Genomic DNA, 23,348 nt, shown 5'->3' on the forward strand with positions numbered 1-23,348 from the left:
GGAAAATAATAAAAGTGTTGATTGTTTTTTAAAAAATGACTTGAGCATTAGAAGGGAGAGAGTCATTGTTTTTCTACCTTGGCAGCAAGAAATTCACAGAGGCACTTATGGACACTTGAATCTTAAGTCACACAATCCTATAAGTGCACTTGAATTTTAAGTTACACAATCTTTCTAAACGAATGCTGCTCCCACTATTACACGCTCTCGCTCATATTTTTACTATGGAAAATGATCTTGCACGAATAGTTGCAGTCAATTGCTAGATATATTCTTTTCATTAGTCAATAATGCAACAAATAAGAAAGTAGAGACCTCCACTTAGTTTTATTTAGTATAAATAGCCAATTATCAAATAATTACAGTGAATTGCTAAACATACTATTTTAATTAGTCAATTATGCAACAAATAAGAAAGTAAAACCCTCTACTTAGTTGTATTTAGTATAAATAGCCAATTAAAATTTATTTAATTAGGCAATTCACTACAAATGTTCAGCGTGAGAATATTACTACTCTTTCACTATTTGTTACTTAATTTGCTTTCAGGCTTCCACTCTCAAATTTGCTCTATCTCTTCCTGTTTCGCCTTCTTTATATGACTTAACTTGAACCCCTCGACCATATTTATATTGAAAGGCGAGAAAATACAAAAATGTATAGAGTTATTGTGGGCAGTGCTTACTACAGTATGTTTTGGCAAAGGGATAACTAAGTATATGAAGGTGATTTTTCCATATAAAAACTAAAGTTGCCTCTACAAAATTTTTGCAAAACTTAATGTATGGTATTAAATTGGTGATTTTCTATATAAAAATTAAAACTAGCCTTCCAAAAAAAAACTTTAAAAATTCTATTTGTGGTTACCTTATAGTTATTGGATTTACTTGTATCCTCCACACGGTCCAAAAAATTGCTTGCTTTAAAAAATTTAAATTTAGTAAAAAAATTGTTATTTATTATGGTAATCTTTATTGCAATATATAATAAAAAAAAGAAAAATAAAAAAAGCGCACACGAAGCTCTCGCTCTCGTTCTTGAGTCTACGTCTCTCTTTAATGGCGAAAAGGAAATTCTTGTCACATATCATATATAAAACGGCTGCTATTTTACGTATATACATATCTAATCTACAATAACATCCTCTGCATTGGAATTGCACAGAGCGAGGACAGAGGTTTGCTATTCGTCCTCTTCTCCATTCTGTATTTGTAAGTATCGCAAGCCTCGAACTCTTCAACTTACTGTCCTTTCGATTTCTGTTTTGTTCGATTAAACTGATTAATTTTCTTTTTCTGCTGAACTTTGTGGTTTCGATGTGTGATTTTGTTGGAAATTTGTTTGTGAGTGAATGGATCTGCTTCGAAATAGTAGAATCTCGGTCGAGGTCTTGACCTCTTTTGGTGAACTTGATATTGCTTATTCTTTTCTTTTTTCTTGATTACTATGTTGATTTTTTTCTATAAATTCTATATTATTGGAGGTTTATTGACTAAGAACATAAATAGTCTAGGTGTAGGGTTTAAGGTTTGGAAGTTTCGCAACACCAGTAGGCTTGGCGGCTGAAGCCCAACAAAATGTGTCTTGCGAAGCATATTATATGTTTGTCCCTATATGCAAAATCTACTCCTGTATAAATTCTTAGGCAGATTGGTCCATATGATGCAAATAATATATATTCTTTAAGATTTTTAACTAACTAATGCGCTGAGACTATAGCTTTGGATAGAGCTAGGATTCTTATAATCAATCCCAAGTAGCTGGAAAAAGGCTGCATTGAGTTAAGTAATATTGATGAATAAAAAAGGAAAAAGAAAAAAGAACAAGAACAAGAAAAAGAAAAAGAAAAGAGTGGAAAATAAAGTATTATTTTAAAAATAAAGTTTGACAAATTACAGTATGAAAAAGAAGTGTTTAGATCGAATGGAGCTTGCTTGGATTGGCCACACAATTCTAGCATTTATTTTTATAAAAAAACCTAATAATCGTAGTTGCCTGTGTTCAACTTACACTAGAGCCTAGCGTTGCCATACATAAGCCACATGTCCTACAAGATCCATTATCTATCATAAACATCATTAATTTATCAAATCAAAACTAATAGAAACTAGTTCTTTATTTTCATCTTAGACGAATCAAAAATTAATTTTGTTTTTATCTTCTATATTTCAAAATTTGAAAATTATGCGATGTTTCTTTATTTGTCACACTGTCCATTCTGGAAGTGGCAAGGTATATTTCAAGGAGTTGGGTACATGTATAGAAGCATCTGTCTAAATGTCGAACCCCCCTAAAATCCAATTCTTGATATATGAGGATGTGGCTAAAATGTCTCTAAAAGTTGAATATGGGTAGGTAAACAAACACCTTCAACACTTTTTTAAATACATTATATCTTGCTCCCTCTATCCAAAATAAGTGTCCCTTTTAGAAATTTCAACTTTTTAAGGGGACATTTATTTAGTGCATGTCTCCCTTTTGAAATTCCAAAACTAACCCTTCAAAATTAAAAGATAAATTTTTAATTTGGAAATAAACTCAAAACTTAAGGATTGTTTAAGGAAGTTTCAAAATTTATTTATTGACTGTTCAAAAGGGACACTTATGTTGGGACATCCCAAGATAGAAAGATGGTTTGGGATGGAGAAAGTGTATAATAGTGTAATATATGATGTTATTGTTCAAGATATATAAAAATAGAATTAAGTTTAATGGGATGTGATGAAAAAGGGTTTCCATCTATCTGTCCACGTGACTTTGCTTTCAAATCTGAACTTTTCGTCATCTTCTGTCATCACATGTAGAGGAACTGAATTTCTATTTGGATTTGTGTAAGGCACATTCCATATCAATGTTCATGTTGCGTTGATATTGGTATCTTGAAGGGAATAGGAGAGTCCATGTATTGTAGGTTATTAGAACCATCTTTTTTTTTTTTTTTTTTAATTTGTTCAAAACATATGTAAATTATTTTCTTATTATAATCCTTAGTTATTTAAGGATGCTGTTTGACCACTTACTGAGAACTAAGCTTAGATGCACGCCAGGAACACCGGGGTGTGCCTGTATGGGATATACCAAACAACCACCTACGCAGCTATAAAAGTGAACCTAGACTAGTCCCAAGTATTGCCTACACAAGAATTTGACTTCTTCTTCTTGAAGGCACATAAAGTTGCAACGATCATAAACATGTAAAATTCTTTGCTATGGTATATTACATGGTGATTTTGATGTTAGACGGTTTTGGAAATCGATGAGATTAGACAGTGCATTCTATGGTATATTACATGGTGCTTTTGATGTTAGATCCTATTTATTGGGTGTTTTGGGAAGTGATCATCAGGGGTTCCATGGAAAGATATTTGCTGCAGGAAAGCTCCTCATGTAGTACCTTTTCTTGGGTGGACGACAGGATTTGGGAAGATTTTGGCCATTCACAATCTCTTAAAGAGAAGGCAGATATTGTCATTTGGTGTTGTATGTGCAATAGAGATTGATTGGGCTCTTTTTATTGTGTTCTCTTTAGGGTTTATTGGATGATGCCCAGATTGGATGGCAGGGATATGCTTGCCAGTTGGAGAGGTGCTGAATTGAGGATGGGAGGTGGTGAGGTTTGGTAGATAGCTCTGCTTTGTCTTTGACAAGAGGAATTGGAGGTCTTTTGGAAAGTTATCCCCTATTTGGGCTCTTAAGTATACTCGATGAGCTCTCTACTTTTTGAATTATTGGGAGTTTATCTTTGTTAACTGATTCTTTTGTAGAGATTTTGAGAAAAATTGAAGGCATATTTTTGTATTGTTTTGTTGTGCGCATGGATGCACCCTGTTTTGTTACTTCTTAATGGAACATTGGATTTAATTTTTCGGAAGGTACATGTTTAAATTTTGTCTAATGTAACCAAATGATAATGTAACTAGGCTACTAGTCTAAAATTTAAAATCATAGATTGAATGTGAGTATCCTACATCTCATAACTCGAGGAGTGAAAAGTGGCAAAATGCTCTTCTCTGTCTAAGCTTTGACTTTTTGAGGATCCCTAACAATACACTGCCAAATCATCAAAACATTATGGTGCTTTCCTTGAGCCAAGTTTGTGAATTAGCCTTTGTGACTGCAAGCCTTTGAATTACCATTTTAAGACCTTGTTAGTAGTTGAGACTGGCTAAAGGGCAAAGTTCAATGGATATGTTTGACATGATTTCTGTCATTTGCATTATTAATTTGTTATCATTTTGAGTTGCATCATAATCACGACATATGAATTGTACCGTATCCTTGATACGTTTCTTTCTCTCTCTCTCTCTTCCTTCTCAATGTATTACTTTAAAGATACTTTTGATATTCAATCATGATATTTCCTTTCTTGAATAGTGAACAGTTAAAAATCTGGTGATGAATTGAATGCAGTAGATGAAAATGTCTTCAGCGAGCAAGGCAGATCAGAAAGCGGTTCTTGATACAGCCGCATGGATGTTCAATGTTGTCACCTCTGTTGGAATTATTATCGTCAATAAAGCATTAATGGCTACATATGGTTTCACTTTTGGTATGTTTCTTTGAACTATTGTGTCCAAATAATGTCAAGAGAAGAAATTTCAACTATTGCAGTCTTACTTCCGGGTTCATCATTAAACCCCTATCTTTTTGTGTTAATTATGTATGAACTTACAAAACACATCAGGATGAACTTACAAGTGGAGATCTAGTAAAGATTGAGGTTCAGGATATGCTAAGTGGTGAACTATCTATTTCATTTCCTAGGCTAGATTATTCAAAGAAATGGAAAGATAAGAGATGTTGATGGTGATAAAATTAAAGATTGGTTAATTCGATGAGTGCCTCTGACATTTTATGTAATCAATGTACAGCTCTATATATAAAAGGTAAATTTTATAAAACAATTATTAGGCCAATCATATTTTACGGTACAGAATATTGGGTGACTGAAAAATAGTATGCTCAAAAAATACATTTTGTGAAAATGCAGTTGTTGAGATATATATGAGAAGACAAGAAAGGATAAAATTAGAAATGGTTACACCTGTGACATGGTTGAAGTTGGACCAGTTGGAGATAAAATGAGAGAAACGACTAAGATGGTTTGGCCATATGCAATGAAGACCAATAGCTACACCAATGAAGAATACTGAAGTGGTCCAAATCAAGGGTAGTATTAGGGAAAATGGAAGACAAAATTAACATGGGTTAGGGTCATCATCATCCTTGCCTTGATCCCATATGAATGGGGTTGGCCACATGAATTCTCTCTCTCCAAGCTTTTCTATTACATGCCAATTCACCTACTATATTTAACATGGGTTAAGGTATTAGGAAAAAATATGATAGCATGTGGTTTAACTGAATTTATGGGTCTTAGAGCAGCAGAATGATGAAACAATATTAATGTAGCCGATCTAGGTTCTGTTGACTTGAAAGATGAGATGCAGTTCAAATTTAAGCATGCAACAATTGTATAGTCAAATTTTTTATTTCTTCTTTGCTGCTGAATTGATCTCGATTCATATCATGTTTGGAAAGTTCCTGTTCTAGAAAGTAGTTAATGTGAGAAATAACAAATCTTGGCATTCTGTTCTTTATTTTGTTATCCTGCAGCAACAACATTAACTGGTCTTCATTTTGCCACAACCACATTGATGACGGTTATTCTTAGAAGACTGGGATATATTGAAGCTTCCAATCTACCATTATCTGAGATTTTGAAGTTTGTTTTGTTTGCAAACTTCTCTATTGTGGGAATGAATGTGAGTTTAATGTGGAATTCTGTGGGATTCTATCAGGTCAGTTTTTGAGGATCACAGGTTTTTTGCTCCTTTTGTCATTAAAATGTCTTGAAGTCATGATATATCTTTTCTTTCTGGGTTATCAGATTGCAAAGCTGAGTATGATTCCTGTATCTTGTTTTCTGGAAGTTGTCTTGGACAAAATACAATACTCAAGGGATACTAAGCTTAGCATAGTGATAGTTCTCCTGGGTGTTGCAGTCTGTACTGTTACCGATGTGAGTGTCAATGCCAAGGGTTTTATTGCTGCCTTCGTGGCGGTTTGGAGCACTTCTCTGCAGCAATATGTAAGTTTATCTTTCCACGGGAAATATGATGTTACCTAGATGTCAAGGGGGAACTTTAATCTAGTACATGCTGTCATGGTCCTATGAGGACAGGTTTGGGCATTTCGTATGATTAGGCCGGGGCAGGTTTTGGGGCAATGTTACCAGCCCCAAAACCTGCCCCAGCCTGGAATTGGGGTTATTATTATATATGTATGTATTTTTAATATAGTTTTTGGTATATAAATTATTATTCGATTCACATTCATATGGAAAGCTGCTCCATTTTACCCCTGTTCCTAGTAGGAATGAGTCCAAATCATGTTCCTTTAGTGCTCAAAATGGGTGATTTAAACCAGAAATGTTTAGGGTTGCCTTATAGGAATATTGTTACGTTTCTTTCTTTGAAGTCTGTCTTATTTAAATTATAGATTATGCTCTGATTTCCCCATAATTGACTGGCATGTGTTTTTGGTTGTTATTTCCCTTATTTTGCAGTATGTGCATTTTCTTCAACGGAAGTATTTGCTAGGCTCTTTCAACCTATTAGGGCATACTGCTCCAATACAAGCTGCATCTCTGCTGTTAGTAGGGCCCTTTATGGACTATTGGTTGACAAGTAAAAGGGTTGACACCTACGACTACACTTTATTATCTGTGGTAAGTATGTTGTTGCTGTATTAATCCAAGGTTCACATAATGATTAACAGCTAAGCCGGATTTTGTTCTTGCTAATTATTTCATGTCACTGTCACTGGTCATGTCCTTCCGGGTGGCACTTGCAATTGCTTTTTGCAGTGCCTGAAATATCTATACCTGTGCAAAGAGAGATCCGGTAGGACTGTCTTTTCATAAGGTCCTCTCGAAAATCAGCATGGCAAGGGAATTGAACCAGAAGTAAGGTTTTGTGACATGCCTGATTTTTGAATAAAGGACCAAAGATAGGATGGTCCTGCTGGATTTTTAGGCTGCACGTTTTTCTCCATTTGCACGCATGCATTGACATGCTCCTTGTTTGTCAACTGCTGTTAATGATCTGCTGGGCTTTTCTGTGTTGTATGCAGATGTTCATAGTCATATCATGCATCATCGCAATTGGGACCAATCTCAGTCAATTCATCTGCATTGGCAGATTCACAGCAGTAACCTTCCAAGTTCTTGGCCACATGAAGACTATTCTCGTTCTGATCTTAGGATTCATATTCTTTGGGAAAGAGGGTCTTAATCTACATGTAGTTCTAGGTATGATCATTGCAATAGTGGGAATGATTTGGTATGGCAATGCCTCATCTAAGCCCGGAGGAAAAGAGCGATGTTCTTCACCAATCATCAAACCTCTGAAACAGGATGGATTATCAGAATCCGGTGAGCTTGAAGAAAAGGTCTAGAGTAGCTCACTGGAATTGAGGAATATAATAAAAAGGGTTGAGCATCTTGGTTAAGCGAATTCAAAAAGTCTATTATACATACAACTGAAAGGTCAGATTTTTATATATTATTTTTCCCTCCATGGTTCTTTGTATCACACGAGCTGTAAAATTTGTCATTTTCCATAATCATGTTTTATAGTAATTTATTTCAATCCATCTGTCTCTCCACTCCTTTATTTTTTTCCCTTCTCAGTGGATGTATTTGTTACATAGAATTCAATCCTATTTGTGATCACACTGACAGTTTGATAAGTAGTCCAAGTGTGTTCGAGGACCTTCTCATTTATAACTTTTTACAGATCTCAAAAACTTCTCGATCCAGTGGTTAGTAAGATGGAGAACTCGTGCACTTGTCAATCTCGTGCTCTTGTCATGAGGGGCTCTTTTGATAGCAATTGTCTATGATTAAACAACTCTTGGTACTCGTACTGGTACATGAACATTAAATAGTCGGACCCAATCGAGATACATTACACCAGTCCATTAACACGGGACTTGAATCACTGACCTGGGGAAGCAATACAATATTTGGAATGATGCATTCATCATACAAACATTGAATCTGTAATTTATGTGGGTATTGATTATGTTTGGCACCTGCTGCACACGTGCATGTGCTCAGCAGTCAAGTCACAATAATTTGTGGGCCTCTTCCCATAATTGAACACATATTTATTTGCCTCAAACTATACAAATTTGTAGCTTTAAAGGGATGCTCCTTAGGGTTTTAGGGAGATTATCTCAATGATTGGCTTTGTTGATACTGTGTTTGGAAAAGTGAAATAACAGAAGAAGAGAAGTTCCATTTGATTGAGAAGAGAAAGTGGATGGAAAATAAAGTAAAGGGAAAAGATAGGGAAGATAAAAGTGGAATGACTATTAAAATTTTCTTTTGTGTCTTATCTTGGTTGACAAGAGAAAATATTAGCAAAAAAGATGAGGTATAACAAGGGAAGAGAAACATCTTGTCACCAATTATTTGATTGAGAAAAAAATATTTATAATAATGTTTTTTTTCTTCTTTTCTCGCATTCCAATGTTAAAGTTCAACAACTAAATATTTTGTCTCTCCTGAATGAAATGCTGTTAGGTTTTGACGTCATTGAATCCTCTCGCTTTAGTAAGGGCAACGAAAGTCAATTATACAGAACACATCCCATGAAATAGTTATTACTTACATAGTAAATTAAATTTGATTACCACAAATTTGCATGACAAAAAAAAAAAAAAAAAAAAAAAAACATATTTTTTCTTAAAATCACTTCCTCTATAATTTTCTATCAAGCCAACACCTAAATTTTTATTTAGTTATTACTCTATTATTTTTGAAAATCAGTTCCGGGAATATTTTATTTGACAATAAATCTTCTATAAAAGCTTGACACTAATTGTATGCATACGTCTTATTTTTTTATTTTTTTTAAAAAATAAAAAAATAAAAATACACACATAATTAATGGTACAAATTAATCCAACGTCTTCTTCAATCTATTATACTGATGTTGTTGTATTTTGGTTCTGTTCCTCTTGTGAGCTGGAGACAGGCTTGAGGCTGGGCCTGTGGGCAAGTTTCATTAAATCTTGAACAGGCTTGGCCCGACCAGTGTGGTACAACTGAAGGGTAGGCCCATGGATGGCCACCAGTCTCTCTCTCTCTCTCTCTATATACACACAGTGACACACGCATACATAATATATATATATATAGGTATGTACTGTTACTACTGTATCATATGGAAATAATTTGGTAGGGTCACTCCACCTCTCATGTCATCTTTCTCGTGTGGCATTGATTTTTCATTCTCGTCTCTCTTTTGTTCTCTCCACTAATTCAGAGAAGACAAAAACAGGTAGTGAGACCCACAATCTCTATCTCCAACCAACATAAAGCACAATTTAGTTATACAACCCTTCTTTCTTTATTATTATCATTTCTGTGTACATCACATAATTTTATGGGTAAAGTGCAAAATAAATAAATATGTATATGGAATGCGCAAATACTTTTTAGTATTCAGAAACAAATTTACTATATTTTTAAATTAGTAAATAAGATAATTTTGTCAATTTGAAAACTAAAATTTTTAAAATGCTCTTAAGAAGAATAATAATAATAATATTGATTTCAATTTTTAAAGATATATTAAGTGTATTTTGAGTTTTTATAAAAAAAAAAAAAAATTGGTCAAAATTGATAGCCATCATATATTAAAGGAAAATTTGCATATATTTTCAAATGTTAACACATATTAAATAGCCGAATGCTTTTTTGGCGCAATTTTTATGTAGCAGGTTTGTTTGTTTTTTTTTAACCTAATTTTATATGGCTTATGTTAACTATGCTAAAAAGGTTTTAAGTTACGATGTATTCTCACGTGTTTGTTTGGTTGTTTAACGTATTTTGATGTTAATAAGCATCATGTTAACTTATATTAAAAAAACAAAAAGTTATTATGTCTCTTCACCTGTGATTAATTTAAAAAAAAAATAAAAAATTTTACAAGTGTTTCAATTTTAGTAAACAGAATAAATATAAATTTAATGTTAATAACCATTAATTTAAAAAGTTTTAGCTGTTGAAAGACAATGTAACTTAATATCTGTACATATTCCCTTCTTATCCTAGGCACCCTTACTTTGTCGTCCTTCTCAAATCCCAACTAATTAACAATTCCCCCAATTTCTGCTCCAATGTAATCCAACTACTCAACTAGTGAGACCCACTTTCTGTGTGTGTACACACACACACATATATATCTCAATATCTCTTCAGACTTCAATAATTGTGTTATTTCTCGAAGCAGAATTCCTTCAAGTGCATTGGACAATTTTGTTCACTTTGAATCAAGACCACAAACATCAAATACTGCAGCTCGTGCAACTTATATAATTCTACCATTAAAACACAATAATATTATTTATTTATTTATTACGTTGTCGATTTAACAAAATTAGGTGGTGTTGCATTTGTCGAATTGCAAAGAAAAGTACGTATCGAAGAGGATGGGTTATTGGGTTTCATTGTTTGCCACATTTTCATTCCCCGTGTGACGATCAATAAAACTACAATGACACAGAGAGAGACATTTCTCATATTTGTGCATAAATGTTGGTATGGAGTAGTAATGTTACTAGTGCAACAGTGACAGGCTGGACAAATTGTCGGGGATGATTGGTCAAAGTGGAAACGAATGGTACAACAATTCTACGTGTCTAGTTGGGCCACGTCAGCCTTCCGGACAAGTCCACGTGTTGATCTGAGGTGGTGGGTCCCAGCTCCATTTCCTTCATCACCACCTTTAACTTACCCATCTCTGTCTCAACTCTCAAAATTTTCAGTGCCATTTATTCAGAGCGGATGAGAGGATCATCAAAGTGGGGCCCAAAGAAAATGATATACATTGTGGGCCCTCTCTCTCTCTCTCTATATATATATATATACACATTTCTAGAGAGAGAGAGAGAGAAAGAGACCAGGAGAGAGATGGTGACAGAGTGGACAGTCATATCAGCTTCATCATCTATAAGAAGAAATTCTAAAAGCTCCTAGTGAAATTAGCTGCCATGAGTGGTTCATACTCGCTGTTTCCGTTAGCCACGTGGCTAAGTGTAAGAAGATTCGTAGCATCTCTGATTGAATGTGCGTAACATCCAATCATTGTCCTTGAAAAGTTCAGAGCGGTAAATAGATTTTTGGGACACGTGTCAGTAGCATCAAGCGAGTCCGGGATACAAAATGAACCAATGTTTTTCAGATTCACCATCTCTATACCTAAGAAATACGTAGTATCCAAATACCACACCATAAAGCTACAATTTATTTATTATTATATTTAACAAACAATATGAAATTTATTCACTTATATTACGTTTGGATCATAAATCGATGTCTTAATTTTAAAATTAAAGCAAATATGTACATCCTCAATTTAATAGCGCTGCATATGCACAGAGGATTCTAAGTTCCTATAATTTATGTACTCTATTTATTGTATCAATTCTAAAAGTTGCTCAGCCAAATTTATTAAATGTAATTATAATTTTTTTTTGATAATCGGAGTGTCTGGAGTTTTGCCTAAACTAATTCACGAAATTTCTTCACACGAATCGAGTAAAACTCAGACTATGTCCGTGATCGTAACTTCAAAAAATTGCTCACATTTAAGGAGAATCGAACTTGAAACCTGAAACTCAACAAGGCTCCAGGACCCAAATCTTTTCCACTAGACCAACCCGTTTGGGTTTAAATGTAATTATGTTGCATCATCTTCAAGTGCATAATTTATGAGGTGTGCAAATTGTTGGCATATGAAGATAATTTGAAACCCCATTGCTGGAGCAAGAAACCTTGACTTTGGTGCAAGCTTAATTTGAAACATAATTTTTGCGTTGGGCAAATTGTTGTTGTATGTAATTTTGTTGTTTTGTCTAACCTAACAACTTTAAATCGATAATGCAATAATTATATAAATGTGTTAAAATTTTAATTTAATGGTGTCATAATGTTTTAACATGATAAAAATGTTGAATGAGTGTTCTATTTTCAATAAAAATGTACTTCATTATTGTTCCATCATTATTGTACAAGTGTAGCATTTTATTATATAATTGTATTGCACCATAATATAATATGTCGAAATTAATAGCATATAATATGCATCAAATTTTTATTGTTAATTTAAATTTTGTTGAAACATTATTTAATAATTTAATTGATTGAGCGTCCTTATCCTGATCGCCGAACATTTCTGTCCTTGTCAATTCCTCCCTAATTTGTCAAAGAAAAAACAAAAAAATCAAATTACGTTGACCTTTCTTAATGGATTTTCGTTTGATAATGTTGTGAGCTACTGTGATTTTATCTTTTTGCCCCCAACTTAATTGTAGCAGAGATTTTTGATTAATTTTTCCTTTCACAGAGTAAAAGTAATGACAACGGTAAATTTGTGATTTCGTAAGTTTATCAAACGGATAAAATCGTGTTACTACAAGCGACTAAAATAACACTAAACAATTCTATCCAGAACACAGTAAGAAAATTGTTTCAATAGAGCATGACATTTATTTCCAAAACTAACACAACATTATTCAGTAATTAATCATCATGTTCATCAAAACTCATCAACGGTGCGGATTAGTCAACAGTGGGGCCTAGCAATATAACATAAAGTACTACACTGCACAATTAGTACCATATAATTTATGGCTTATTTTATATATATCTAGCCTTGATGACCAAAGGGAACATGCAATTTGGCTCCAGTGTGACAACCTTGACATTAATTAATCAAATGCACTTGAATAGGTAAATACACGTACGCCATATATTAATTTAGGCACCAAGGACCATAGGTTGGTCTGTAATTTACAAGGTACAGAGAAAATATAACATCGAACAAGTATGGTCTGACATATATAGGAGTTCAAAATTAGAAAAATATCCAAAGATGCGAAATTGTTGAGAGAGAAAAAGGATGGAATGAAAAAAGAAATAAAAAAAATCAATATAATAAAGAAATTATTATTAATTTATTTTAAAATATATATATATAAATAATGTCATGAGATTTTCAGTCTCTAGACTCTCTAATCTCTTATCTCACCAGAACAACTTAACCCTAACCGGCTTAAAGTTAGTCTACACTATCTTTCAACCTCTTGAGATTAAGAAAAATTTAAGTATGAGTTGGAATTCTCTACCATAAAATTGATTATACATGTGAATATTTTTATACATGCTATGAAGCATGGATACAGGTACACAAATAAGGCGACACGGCAAATTTTAAAAAAATAAGACACGGACACGACATGATACGCTAATAAAATTATATATATATATATATATATATATTCAAAATTCATAATACCATAAATTTAATCTCCCCTAAAAAATATTGCAATAAAAGAAATACTTCAATTCATCATCTAAACAATTAAAAACCTAGCAAAGTTATCAACAAAATTAGACAAATAAAATCAAATACATTTCCAACATGTTTAACATTCTTCATTCATCAGTTTATTATCTGTGTAGTTGTTTTTAAAATTTTTCAAACTTTTACTTTTAAACATTTAAAATTACATTAGGTACTTCTATTTTCTTAAAAAAAAAATTACAAAATATACCTCACCGTATCTAATGCATGTCCTTCGCGTGTCCAATTCGTGTTTAATAAAAAATAATTTTTAAATACTCAACACTGAAGGTGCCGAGATTTATGGAATGTGGTGCAGCTAGCAACGGAGAGAATCCAGCTCATGCAAGTATTGTATATGTTGATGTGAATTACCCTGCATGCATTTCCGTGTACTCCATATTTATAACCAAACCTGCACCACGTGCAACCCTCTAGCAGCTTTGTAATTAACGTTCCCTCAACTTCATGTCCACTCTGCCACGTCAATGTTAACCAATTCTAAAAGCAAAAGATGAACACCCACTCCATGTTAAGAGTTGAGTGGGAGCCACATACTATGCATTTGATTCGTTCACAAGCAAGATGTTACTCTAATCAAGTCTAGTTAGTAAGAAAATTTGAAAAAAAGTGACGCTAAGAATAAAAATATATATATATTACCGTGTTTATTAAGAATAAGTAGTTAACCTTGTAATAAGAATGCTTTCATTTTATTTCTTGTCACATATATTTTTTAATTTTCTTAAGACAATTCCAACAAATAAAAAGGGAACTGTATGAGTTAGGTGGTGAGTTCTGCTGTGTTTAGACCGACTGTCAAAATTGAAAATAAATAAAAAAGTTTTACTCACTTGACTTTGGGTGATTAATCTTACTTAACACCCGTGATTTGTGAACAATGACAATGGAATCTCTAATTAAATAGACAGCGATAGATCCATCCTTCACTACACGCACGCGGAAACTTAGAGAGACAAAACACTTTGATTTCGTTTTGGAGAGAGAAAATACACAGTCACACACACACATATATATCTCTATAGTGAGAGAGAGAGAAATGGGGGATGGTTTATGCCATGTGAGCAACAGCCTCTTCCACGCCCGCCAAATATATGTAACCTTCTTCCCTTCCTTATTTCGTCTTTTTACTCTCTTCCCCTTCTTCCTCTCTCTCTCTCTCTCTCTCTCTCTCTCAAACAAAATCCCACTTTCTCTCTCTACAACACCAGCTCTCTCTATCTCTTTCTCTCTCTCTCATGGCAGAACTGAAATTAAGGCCGAAGAAACCAGTCCCCTGAAGGGCCTGACCTCAAGATGAAAACTGTAGATAGGACTCCTCACTGTCCCCACTCTCTCAGCTCAAAAAGTCCATTCTCTCTCTATCACTTCCTCATACTCCTCCCCTTCACCTTTCTCTCTCTAAAACCTTCCTTAGCATCCACTAATGGACTCTTCACAGACTCTCAACTACTCCAGAACTTCAAAGCCTCACTACCAAACCCAGATAAACTCCAAAACTGGGTACCCAACAACACCCCCTGCAATTTCACCGGAGTTTCTTGCCGGAACTCCAGAGTATCTTCCGTCAATCTGACCGATACCCATCTGGGTATCGATTTGTCGTCCATCGCAAGGTTTCTGATAACACTTCCCAATTTGGAGACCCTTTCGCTGAAGAGCACGAACCTCACCGGCTCTGTATCTCCGGTGGCCAAGTCCCAATGCTCCGCCGTTTTGAGCACCGTCGATCTGTCGGATAACGGCCTCTCGAGTCCGGTCTCAGAGCTCTCGAGCTTCGCGGCATGTTCGAGCTTGAAGTCTCTGAACCTCTCGACTAACTCCTTCCATTTCACGGCCGGTTCGAAGCAATCCAATGGTCTGCGACTCAATTTACAGGTTCTGGATCTTTCCCACAACCAGATTTCGGGTGAAAATGTCGTTCCGATGATGTTTTCCGGCGGCTGCGGTGACCTTCGGTACCTGTCAATGAAGGGTAACAAGCTCGCCGGAGCTGTTCCGCTATCAGATTGTCAGACTTTGGAGTATCTAGATCTCTCCGACAACAATATCAGCTCGACTTTTCCGTCTTTGGAAAATTGCTTGTATTTACAGCACTTGGATTTATCGTCCAACAAGTTTTCCGGCGACGTTAGCGCCGGACTCTCGGGTTGTGAAAGCCTCACTTTCCTGAATCTGACGAAAAACCAGTTTTCCGGCGAAATTCCGGTGCTTCCAAGTGGAGGAAAACTGCAGTCGGTGTATCTTTCCCTCAACCATTTCACCGGTGAGATACCTATGCACCTTACCCGTTTGTGTTCGAGTCTGATAGAGTTAGACATCTCTGCTAACAATTTGTATGGTACTGTTCCTGATACTTTTGGTGTATGCTCTTCTTTAGAATCATTTGATATATCTAACAACAACTTCTCTGGTTTATTACCCATTCAAACCCTTCTAAATCTCACCAATTTGAAGACTCTGGTGTTGTCATTCAACAACTTTGTTGGTGGGTTGCCTGATTCCTTGATGAAACTGACAAATTTGGAGACTTTCGATGTGAGTTCTAACAGTTTGTCTGGTTCTATTCCATTGGGACTTTGTAATGACCCTAGAAACAACATGAAAGAGCTCTATCTTCAGAATAACAAGTTCACTGGTCCGGTACCGGATAGTTTAAGTAATTGTTCGCAGTTGGTTTCGCTTGATCTGAGCTTCAATTACCTCAATGGGACAATCCCATCTAGCTTGGGTTCCCTCTCCAGCCTTCGCGATTTGATCATTTGGTTGAATCAGCTTCATGGGGAGATCCCAAAAGAGCTGATGTACATTCAAGCACTCGAGAATCTGATTCTTGATTTCAATGAATTGACTGGGACAATCCCTGCTGGTTTGAGCAATTGCACCAGTTTGAATTGGATTTCCTTGTCCAACAACAGGTTGAGTGGTGAAATTCCGGCCTCCCTTGGTCGTTTGGCTAATCTAGCAATCCTCAAGCTCGGGAACAACTCCATTTCCGGGAGCATACCTGCAGAGCTTGGGGATTGTCGAAGCCTGCTATGGTTGGATCTTAACACCAATTTGTTGAGTGGGATTATTCCCCCTGCTCTGTTCAAACAATCTGGCAATATTGCGGGGTCTGTGCTCACTGGGAAGAGGTATAAATACATTAAAAATGATGGCAGTAAGCAATGTCATGGAGCGGGGAATTTGCTCGAGTTTGGAGGAATCAGAGAGGAACAGATGAACAGAATTTCCACGAGGCATCCCTGCAATTTCACTAGAGTTTATGATGGTGTCACTCAACCGACTTTCAATCACAATGGTTCGATGATTTTTCTTGACATTTCCTATAATATGTTGAATGGTAGTATTCCAAAGGAGCTCGGATCCATGTACTATCTCTCTATATTGAATTTGGGGCATAATGAACTCTCTGGCCCTCTTCCTCAAGAGCTTGGAGGTTTGAAGAATGTGGCAATTCTTGATCTTTCGTATAATAAGCTTAATGGGTCAATTCCACAATCCATGGCTAGCCTTTCATTGCTTGGCGAGATTCATCTGTCGAACAACAATCTCTCTGGAATGATTCCTCAATCCCCTCCATTTGATACGCAGCTGGATTACGGATTCCTGAATAATTCAGGCCTTTGTGGGTACCCTCTTCCTTCCTGTGGGGCAGATTCTAGCTCAAGCTCGAATAGCCAGCATCAGAAGTCTCATAGGAGACAAGCATCACATGCAGTGAGCTTGGCGGTGGTAGTATTGTTTGCCCTCTTCTGCATATTTGGTTTGATTATAGTACTGATCGAAACGAAGAAAAGAAGAAAAAGGAAGGATGCTGCCCTTGGTACTTCTTATATGGACGGTCATTCCCATTCAGGCAATGGAAATACTAACTGGAAGCTTACGAGTGCACGGGAGGCATTAAGCATCAGCCTTGCAACATTTGATAAGCCCCTCCGAAAGCTCACGTTTGCAGATCTTCTCGAAGCCACAAATGGCTTCCATGACGACAGCCTTGTAGGCTCTGGTGGCTTTGGTGATGTCTACAAAGCCCAATTGAAAGATGGTAGCGTTGTGGCTATCAAGAAACTAATACACGTTAGTGGGCAGGGGGACCGGGAATTCACAGCCGAAATGGAAACCATTGGGAAAATCAAGCACCGGAACCTTGTGCCTCTCGTTGGCTACTGCAAGGTGGGAGAAGAACGGCTATTGGTTTACGAGTACATGAAATATGGAAGCCTAGAAGATGTTTTACATGACAGAAAGAAAATTGGGATCAAGCTAAATTGGGCTGCAAGGAGGAAGATTGCTATTGGGGCTGCAAGGGGATTGGCTTTCCTTCACCATAACTGCATTCCACATATAATTCACAGGGATATGAAATCTAGCAATGTCTTGCTGGATCAGAATTTGGAAGCTAGGGTCTCTGATTTCGGTATGGCAAGGCTCATGAGTGCCATGGACACCCACTTGAGTGTCAGCACATTGGCAGGCACTCCTGGTTATGTCCCTCCTGAATACTACCAGAGCTTTAGATGTTCCACGAAGGGCGATGTTTACAGTTATGGTGTTGTCCTGCTTGAACTGCTAAGTGGGAAACAGCCAACTGATTCAGCTGATTTTGGTGACAATAATCTTGTGGGGTGGGTGAAGCAGCATGCCAAAATGAAAATAAGTGATGTTTTCGATCCCGAGCTATTGAAAGAGGACCCTATCCTAGAGATTGAGCTACTACAACACTTGAAGGTAGCTTCTGCTTGCTTGGATGAACGGCCATGGCGACGTCCCACAATGATTCAAGTCATGGCAATGTTCAAAGAAATCCAAGCAGGGTCTGAGATCGATTCCACCACGTCCACCATTGCTGCCGATGATCAAAGTTTTAGTACAGTTGGGGGAGGGGTAGAGATGAGTATAGAAGAGGGCAACGAGTTGACCAAGCAATAGATCAACATTTCCAGCAATTTCCTAAAATTCCTTGAAAGGAAGAAGAAGGGGATGATGATCTATTGAGCTCCCAAATTTCCCCCCTTTTTACCTGTTTAAAATCACTTCTGTATTTATACCAGTTAATGTATGTACCTTTAGTCCCTTGAAATTGTTGGTATTACACATAAAAGGTTGTTCAACTTGTAACACTGTACATATATAATTTCGTGTGGTTATGCTCTTTTTTGTTCTTAGTTTTCCACTTTTTCTTTCAAACCGAACATGTGATTCACTTATAAACATCAAAAAGAGCAGTTGGATCTATGGTGCCTGGATTCTTTGTTATTACAGCACGTATGTCGTGCTAGAGTGAACGATCAGATCATTCATACTAGGAAACCCGAAAGTGTTGCCCAAAACACCTGTCAATTCAAGTATGAACTCAACTTGCAGATTTAAGAAGCCCTAACTTATGGCTGAGGTGGGATCCATCTCCTTGTGACGATCTTTGACCAAACCTCTGTGATCACAATCTTAAGTAAAACCCAAGTGGACTTGGTTTATTTTGCATTCTTAATTAATGTGAAAAATGTAGAAGGGGATGATGAAATAAATATTGGGTCGGATTAAATTACATATGGTATAGAATTTCAAGTCCTTGTATCCCTCAACAACATTTTCTGATATCCACTTTTTCCCTCAACCCTCTATTGAATTTAAGAATTTTTTTTCACGCCCATCATGCTAATCAAAATTTAATTTTGTCCGACAAATTTATTTTGGATAATATTATTTTTTTGGAGGACTAGTCTAACAATGAATCTTGTAAATTGTGAGTTCCTCCTAAAGTTATTGAAGATTGTAAAAATAATAATTTAAATAAAGCATTGCGTTGATACTGTTTCTATGTAACATAAAAGTGAACACACAAGACAAAACAAATGCAAAAACCCTACAATTTAATACAATTCATTTCCTTTGAGCGTGCATGCTCTGACGCACGTGCATGGGATCTTGCTTGACAACCTTGCATCACAACATTGTGGGGTTCCCATAAACACAAGTGGGCACATACCCTAGAAGTTATTAATCCATTAGAGGATAGCTATGGGACCAAATACAGTGATTTATTTTTAGGGCAAGATCATAATAATAAATAAGGTCACAATATTGGAGCACACCACTTGAAAACCATATTCATGAACTTCTTGAATAATTTGCTCAAAAGGTATTCAATTATAAGGCCGGTCCATCTTTGAATAGGTCCAAATCTCATGATTCATTCACCCAAATATATATATATATATATATATATATTCAGATTCACAATTTTCAATGCCAGTTTAGAGATTATATAAAACTCAAAGTTTGTCTCGGCAAATTAAAAAAACCACATGCATGTTGGTAGATACCATGGGTTATGCATGAGAAGGAGACAAACTTTGAGTTTTATATAACCTCTAAACTGGCATCTGAATATATTCACAATTTATATGTGTGTGTGTGTGTGTGTGTGTGTGTGTGTGTGTTAAGTGACTTTGTCTGCCAGCATGCATGAGGCTCAAAAAAAATTGTATGCTTCATTGTCCAAGATTTATATCTTCAAGTCCTAGAACACCAGCTTGACTTTTCTTTAGTCATCACTTTACTTACACGGCTAAATTAATGAACCAGAAGCTTTTATATACACAAGGTTTTTATTTTATAATTTCACAAATTTTTTTTTTTTTTAAATCCTGACAAATTAAAAGAAGGGGATCAAACACATTCGTTCAGAAATTTGAAAGTTTTATTAATTAGATAACTGAATAATGTCCGAACCTTTCACTATTCATAAATCTCTCTACCAAAACTCTAATGTGACTTATTAGCTAAAAGTTTTTTTAATTAGGCAGGCTAGCTTATTAACTTGAATAAAATGTTATCAAAATTTGAAAAATTGTCAATGGCTATCTCCTCCTCCTCTCTCTGTGTATTAAAGATTGGGGGTGCATTACTTACAAATTAAGTAGTCCAACTTGAATTTTGTAAGGAAGAAAGGGCCATTAAGTATGGGTAGTAATTTTTTGTTGCAAAAAACTAGCGCAATTATTTGGCTTTATTGAAATAGGAATTCACGCCATTCTCTTTTAAATGAACTAAATATTAGTATTATTGATATGAGTTTAAATCTCAAAACAACTATTTATGAAATCATGTTTGTTTCGAGTTTATGAACTCATGTTTATTTCAAGTCTTTCCTCTTAAGAATTAAAATGTTACTTGCTTAGATTTAAAGTTGTATAACGTAGAACAAACAGAGTCTAAAATGAAAATGCAATAGAATTTGGAATAACGCTAATAATAAGGCACACAGCCGCATATGTTGTTCCCTTTGTATAGATTAGGGCACATGTTGCATTTGTTATTGTAATTGTTTGGATTTGTGGTATTTATTAAATAAATGGTCCACTTGTTTAGTTTTGTGATTAATTATCCAATTAGTATTTGAATCTCAGATCCCAAGGTATGAGAAATGGTTTATTTATTTATTTATTTTTATAAACAAACTTATCTACTAGCAAATATCTTAGAGGATTGTCCTTGTAATGAAATAGCTGTGTTATTGAAGGAGTAGACATTTTTTGTTTGGTCCCGTTGGGCGTGGGTTACAGCTACTTGGTTAATTAATTCTTAAACATTAGTACTCATATTTAATTAATACATATGTCATTTCGTAGTCCTTTTCGTACTAATAGTACCTTATTATCATATTCATGGCTTTAATTTTAAGCACCAACTCGTACAAATTTGACACATTTTATACATCAAGTTCTGTATCAAATTGTTGTACTTGCATCACATCAGAAAAAGAAAACCACATTAAATTGATCGAACAATTTTTTTTAAAAAAAATTAATAAAGGGTTAATTGCATTAAACCTCCCTAAACAATTTTCTCTTTCTCAAAAAACCCCCTGAACTATTCCGTTTGTTACAAAATGTTAGTTGGCCATTTGAAATCTAACGCAAAGAAAGGCAAGTTTGTCACGTGACTTGGCAAATATTCAGAAAGACAAAAATAACCTTATAATTAAATGAATATTATATATACGAGTATATATATATATATACACACGCGCGCGTCCACCTTCTCTCTCCAACCACCTTCGTTGTCATCATGACCATCACCTCTACCGCCAGTCCATGGTTGCCACCGTCACCACCTGCCGCCGCCGCCACTGCCACCGCTTTCTCGCCCTCACAAAGATTCTTCTTCCTTGACAACCACATCCACCGTCCACACCCACTACCACCCCTATCTCTCTCCAATCCACCTCTCTCTTCTTCTTTTTTCTCTTTAACGTCATACTCCGTCACTGACGAGAATGACGAAAAGGTGAAAAATCATTCAACAAAAATTGTTTGTTGCAAAGGTCAGTGTTTGGAGGGGAATTGATTAAAAGAATAACGAGTATTTTTTGGGCAGTTGCGATTGGATTGGTTTGGCGATCGGCCACAACAGTTTTTTGGGGCTTTTGTGACTGAATCTGTAGCTTTTACGATTGGGTCTTGCGGTTAACCCCAAGTTGCCAACACATTTGATAGCAGTATATAAGTTGTAGGATTATCAGGACAAAGCTTCACAAGCTTTCGCAGTAGCCGCCTTACCATGAACATGGGTTTGGATCGGATCAGTTCCACTAGAGGGTGCGGCCGTGAACGGTGGAGCTAAGGAGGAGGAGGGCTGCTTTGTCGGCGACAAGGGCTGGCCTCCATAGATTCCGGCAGCGATCCGCCTCGTGTTTGGGAGATTTGGAGAGGTTCGTGAAGAGGAGATTTATATATGTTAAAGACCTAGATATCCCACAAAGCTTGTGCCGGATGTTAGCTCCCCCATACTGCTGCAATGTGCAGAGATGGAAAGGAGAGAATGAACTAAGAAGGAAGAGAAACAGTGTTGTGCATCCAGGCCACTTCAGCTTTTCACGTGGGTCAATTTTAAAGTTCAGTGATTAAATGTATTTCTCATTTTTTTTTGTCCACAGTAAAATTATTAATGATAGGATGACTTGTCAAATTTTCATTGGATATGGAGATTACAAAGGCCACATCAACTAAAGTTGGATATGTATAATGGGCAAAACGGTAATTTTAGTTTTTAGTTAACGGTTGTTTAACACCTTGGGGTTAAATGCAACATTCTTTTAGTTTAGGGGGTATTTTTTAGTTTAAGGGGGTTTCTTGCAATTGGCTCATAATTGAGGGGGGTTTAATGCACTTAACCCATTAATAAATAAAAACTTATATATCAAAATACATTGTACCTAAAGAAAAGAAACATTGAATAGGATGACTCCTTGAATATATATTTAAGTGGAGTTCAAACGTGTACTATTTAAATGTACCCAATGCACGATATGAATACAAATTTATACTTTTTCTGTTCTAAAAAGAATTATTATGTTTTTCTTTTTGATCTGTCCTAAAATATTTATTACTTTTCTTTTTTAAATAATATATTTTACATATTTTCATATATGTCCTTGGAGTTTAAAATTTCAAATTTACAAATTCAAAACTTAGAAGAGCAAATTAGTAACTTTACAAGGAGATAAGACATGTCCCACATGTCCTTTTAAAAACTCCTACTCCCCAAAAATGACATCTAAATTGGAACAGAAGGAGTATTATTTTATTTAAGTTTCATTTAAATTTAATGGTAAAGAAGATACGCTGATCGTTTTTGCTAAAGAGAAGTATTGATTCATCGAGGGATGTGATTAAAGCACTCAACAATATGTATTAATGTCTGTTTAATTCACAGTACTCCGTAATTGTATTATACAGTAGAAGAACACTAATATGAGACAGAGAGATAAGTAACACCAGGACGATATTTTTATGTGCTACCCTATCATACAAGAAGATGTTGGGTGCCCTAGGCATGCCACATCATTAGCATACTCGGTCAATAAAAGTATATCATTATATGAAGGGATAAGTACAGAAA

General features: G+C 35.6%; 2 protein-coding genes across 4 annotated transcripts; both read left to right on the forward strand.

Moving 5' to 3' along the window:
• Positions 1-1,000: 1,000 nt before the first annotated feature.
• Positions 1,001-7,654, forward strand: LOC132284271 (UDP-rhamnose/UDP-galactose transporter 6-like). Of its 3 annotated transcripts, none has more exons than XM_059786357.1 (6): positions 1,001-1,211; positions 4,375-4,549; positions 5,617-5,801; positions 5,891-6,091; positions 6,569-6,730; positions 7,135-7,654. In XM_059786357.1, exons 2-6 carry the CDS (start codon positions 4,414-4,416, stop codon positions 7,456-7,458), a joined length of 1,008 nt encoding a protein of 335 aa, XP_059642340.1. In that variant the 5' UTR covers positions 1,001-1,211; positions 4,375-4,413; the 3' UTR covers positions 7,459-7,654. The 3 variants fall into 3 exon arrangements, with proteins under 3 accessions (XP_059642340.1, XP_059642338.1, XP_059642341.1); XM_059786355.1 differs by having other exon boundaries at positions 1,002-1,211; positions 4,411-4,549; XM_059786358.1 differs by having other exon boundaries at positions 1,002-1,211; positions 4,414-4,549.
• Positions 7,655-14,423: 6,769 nt separating this feature from the next.
• On the forward strand, positions 14,424-18,610 carry LOC132287217 (systemin receptor SR160-like). Its single transcript, XM_059789768.1, has one exon. The coding sequence runs from the start codon at positions 14,736-14,738 to the stop codon at positions 18,372-18,374; it is 3,639 nt and encodes a 1,212-aa protein (XP_059645751.1). The 5' UTR covers positions 14,424-14,735; the 3' UTR covers positions 18,375-18,610.
• The last annotated feature ends 4,738 nt before the right edge of the window (positions 18,611-23,348 follow it).

This window comes from Cornus florida, unplaced genomic scaffold (genome assembly GCF_030987335.1).
Source record: "Cornus florida cultivar Cherokee Brave unplaced genomic scaffold, ASM3098733v1 CherokeeBrave_3.0.0_Hap2_Chr11, whole genome shotgun sequence".
In the NCBI taxonomy this organism is placed as follows: Eukaryota; Viridiplantae; Streptophyta; class Magnoliopsida; order Cornales; family Cornaceae; genus Cornus; species Cornus florida.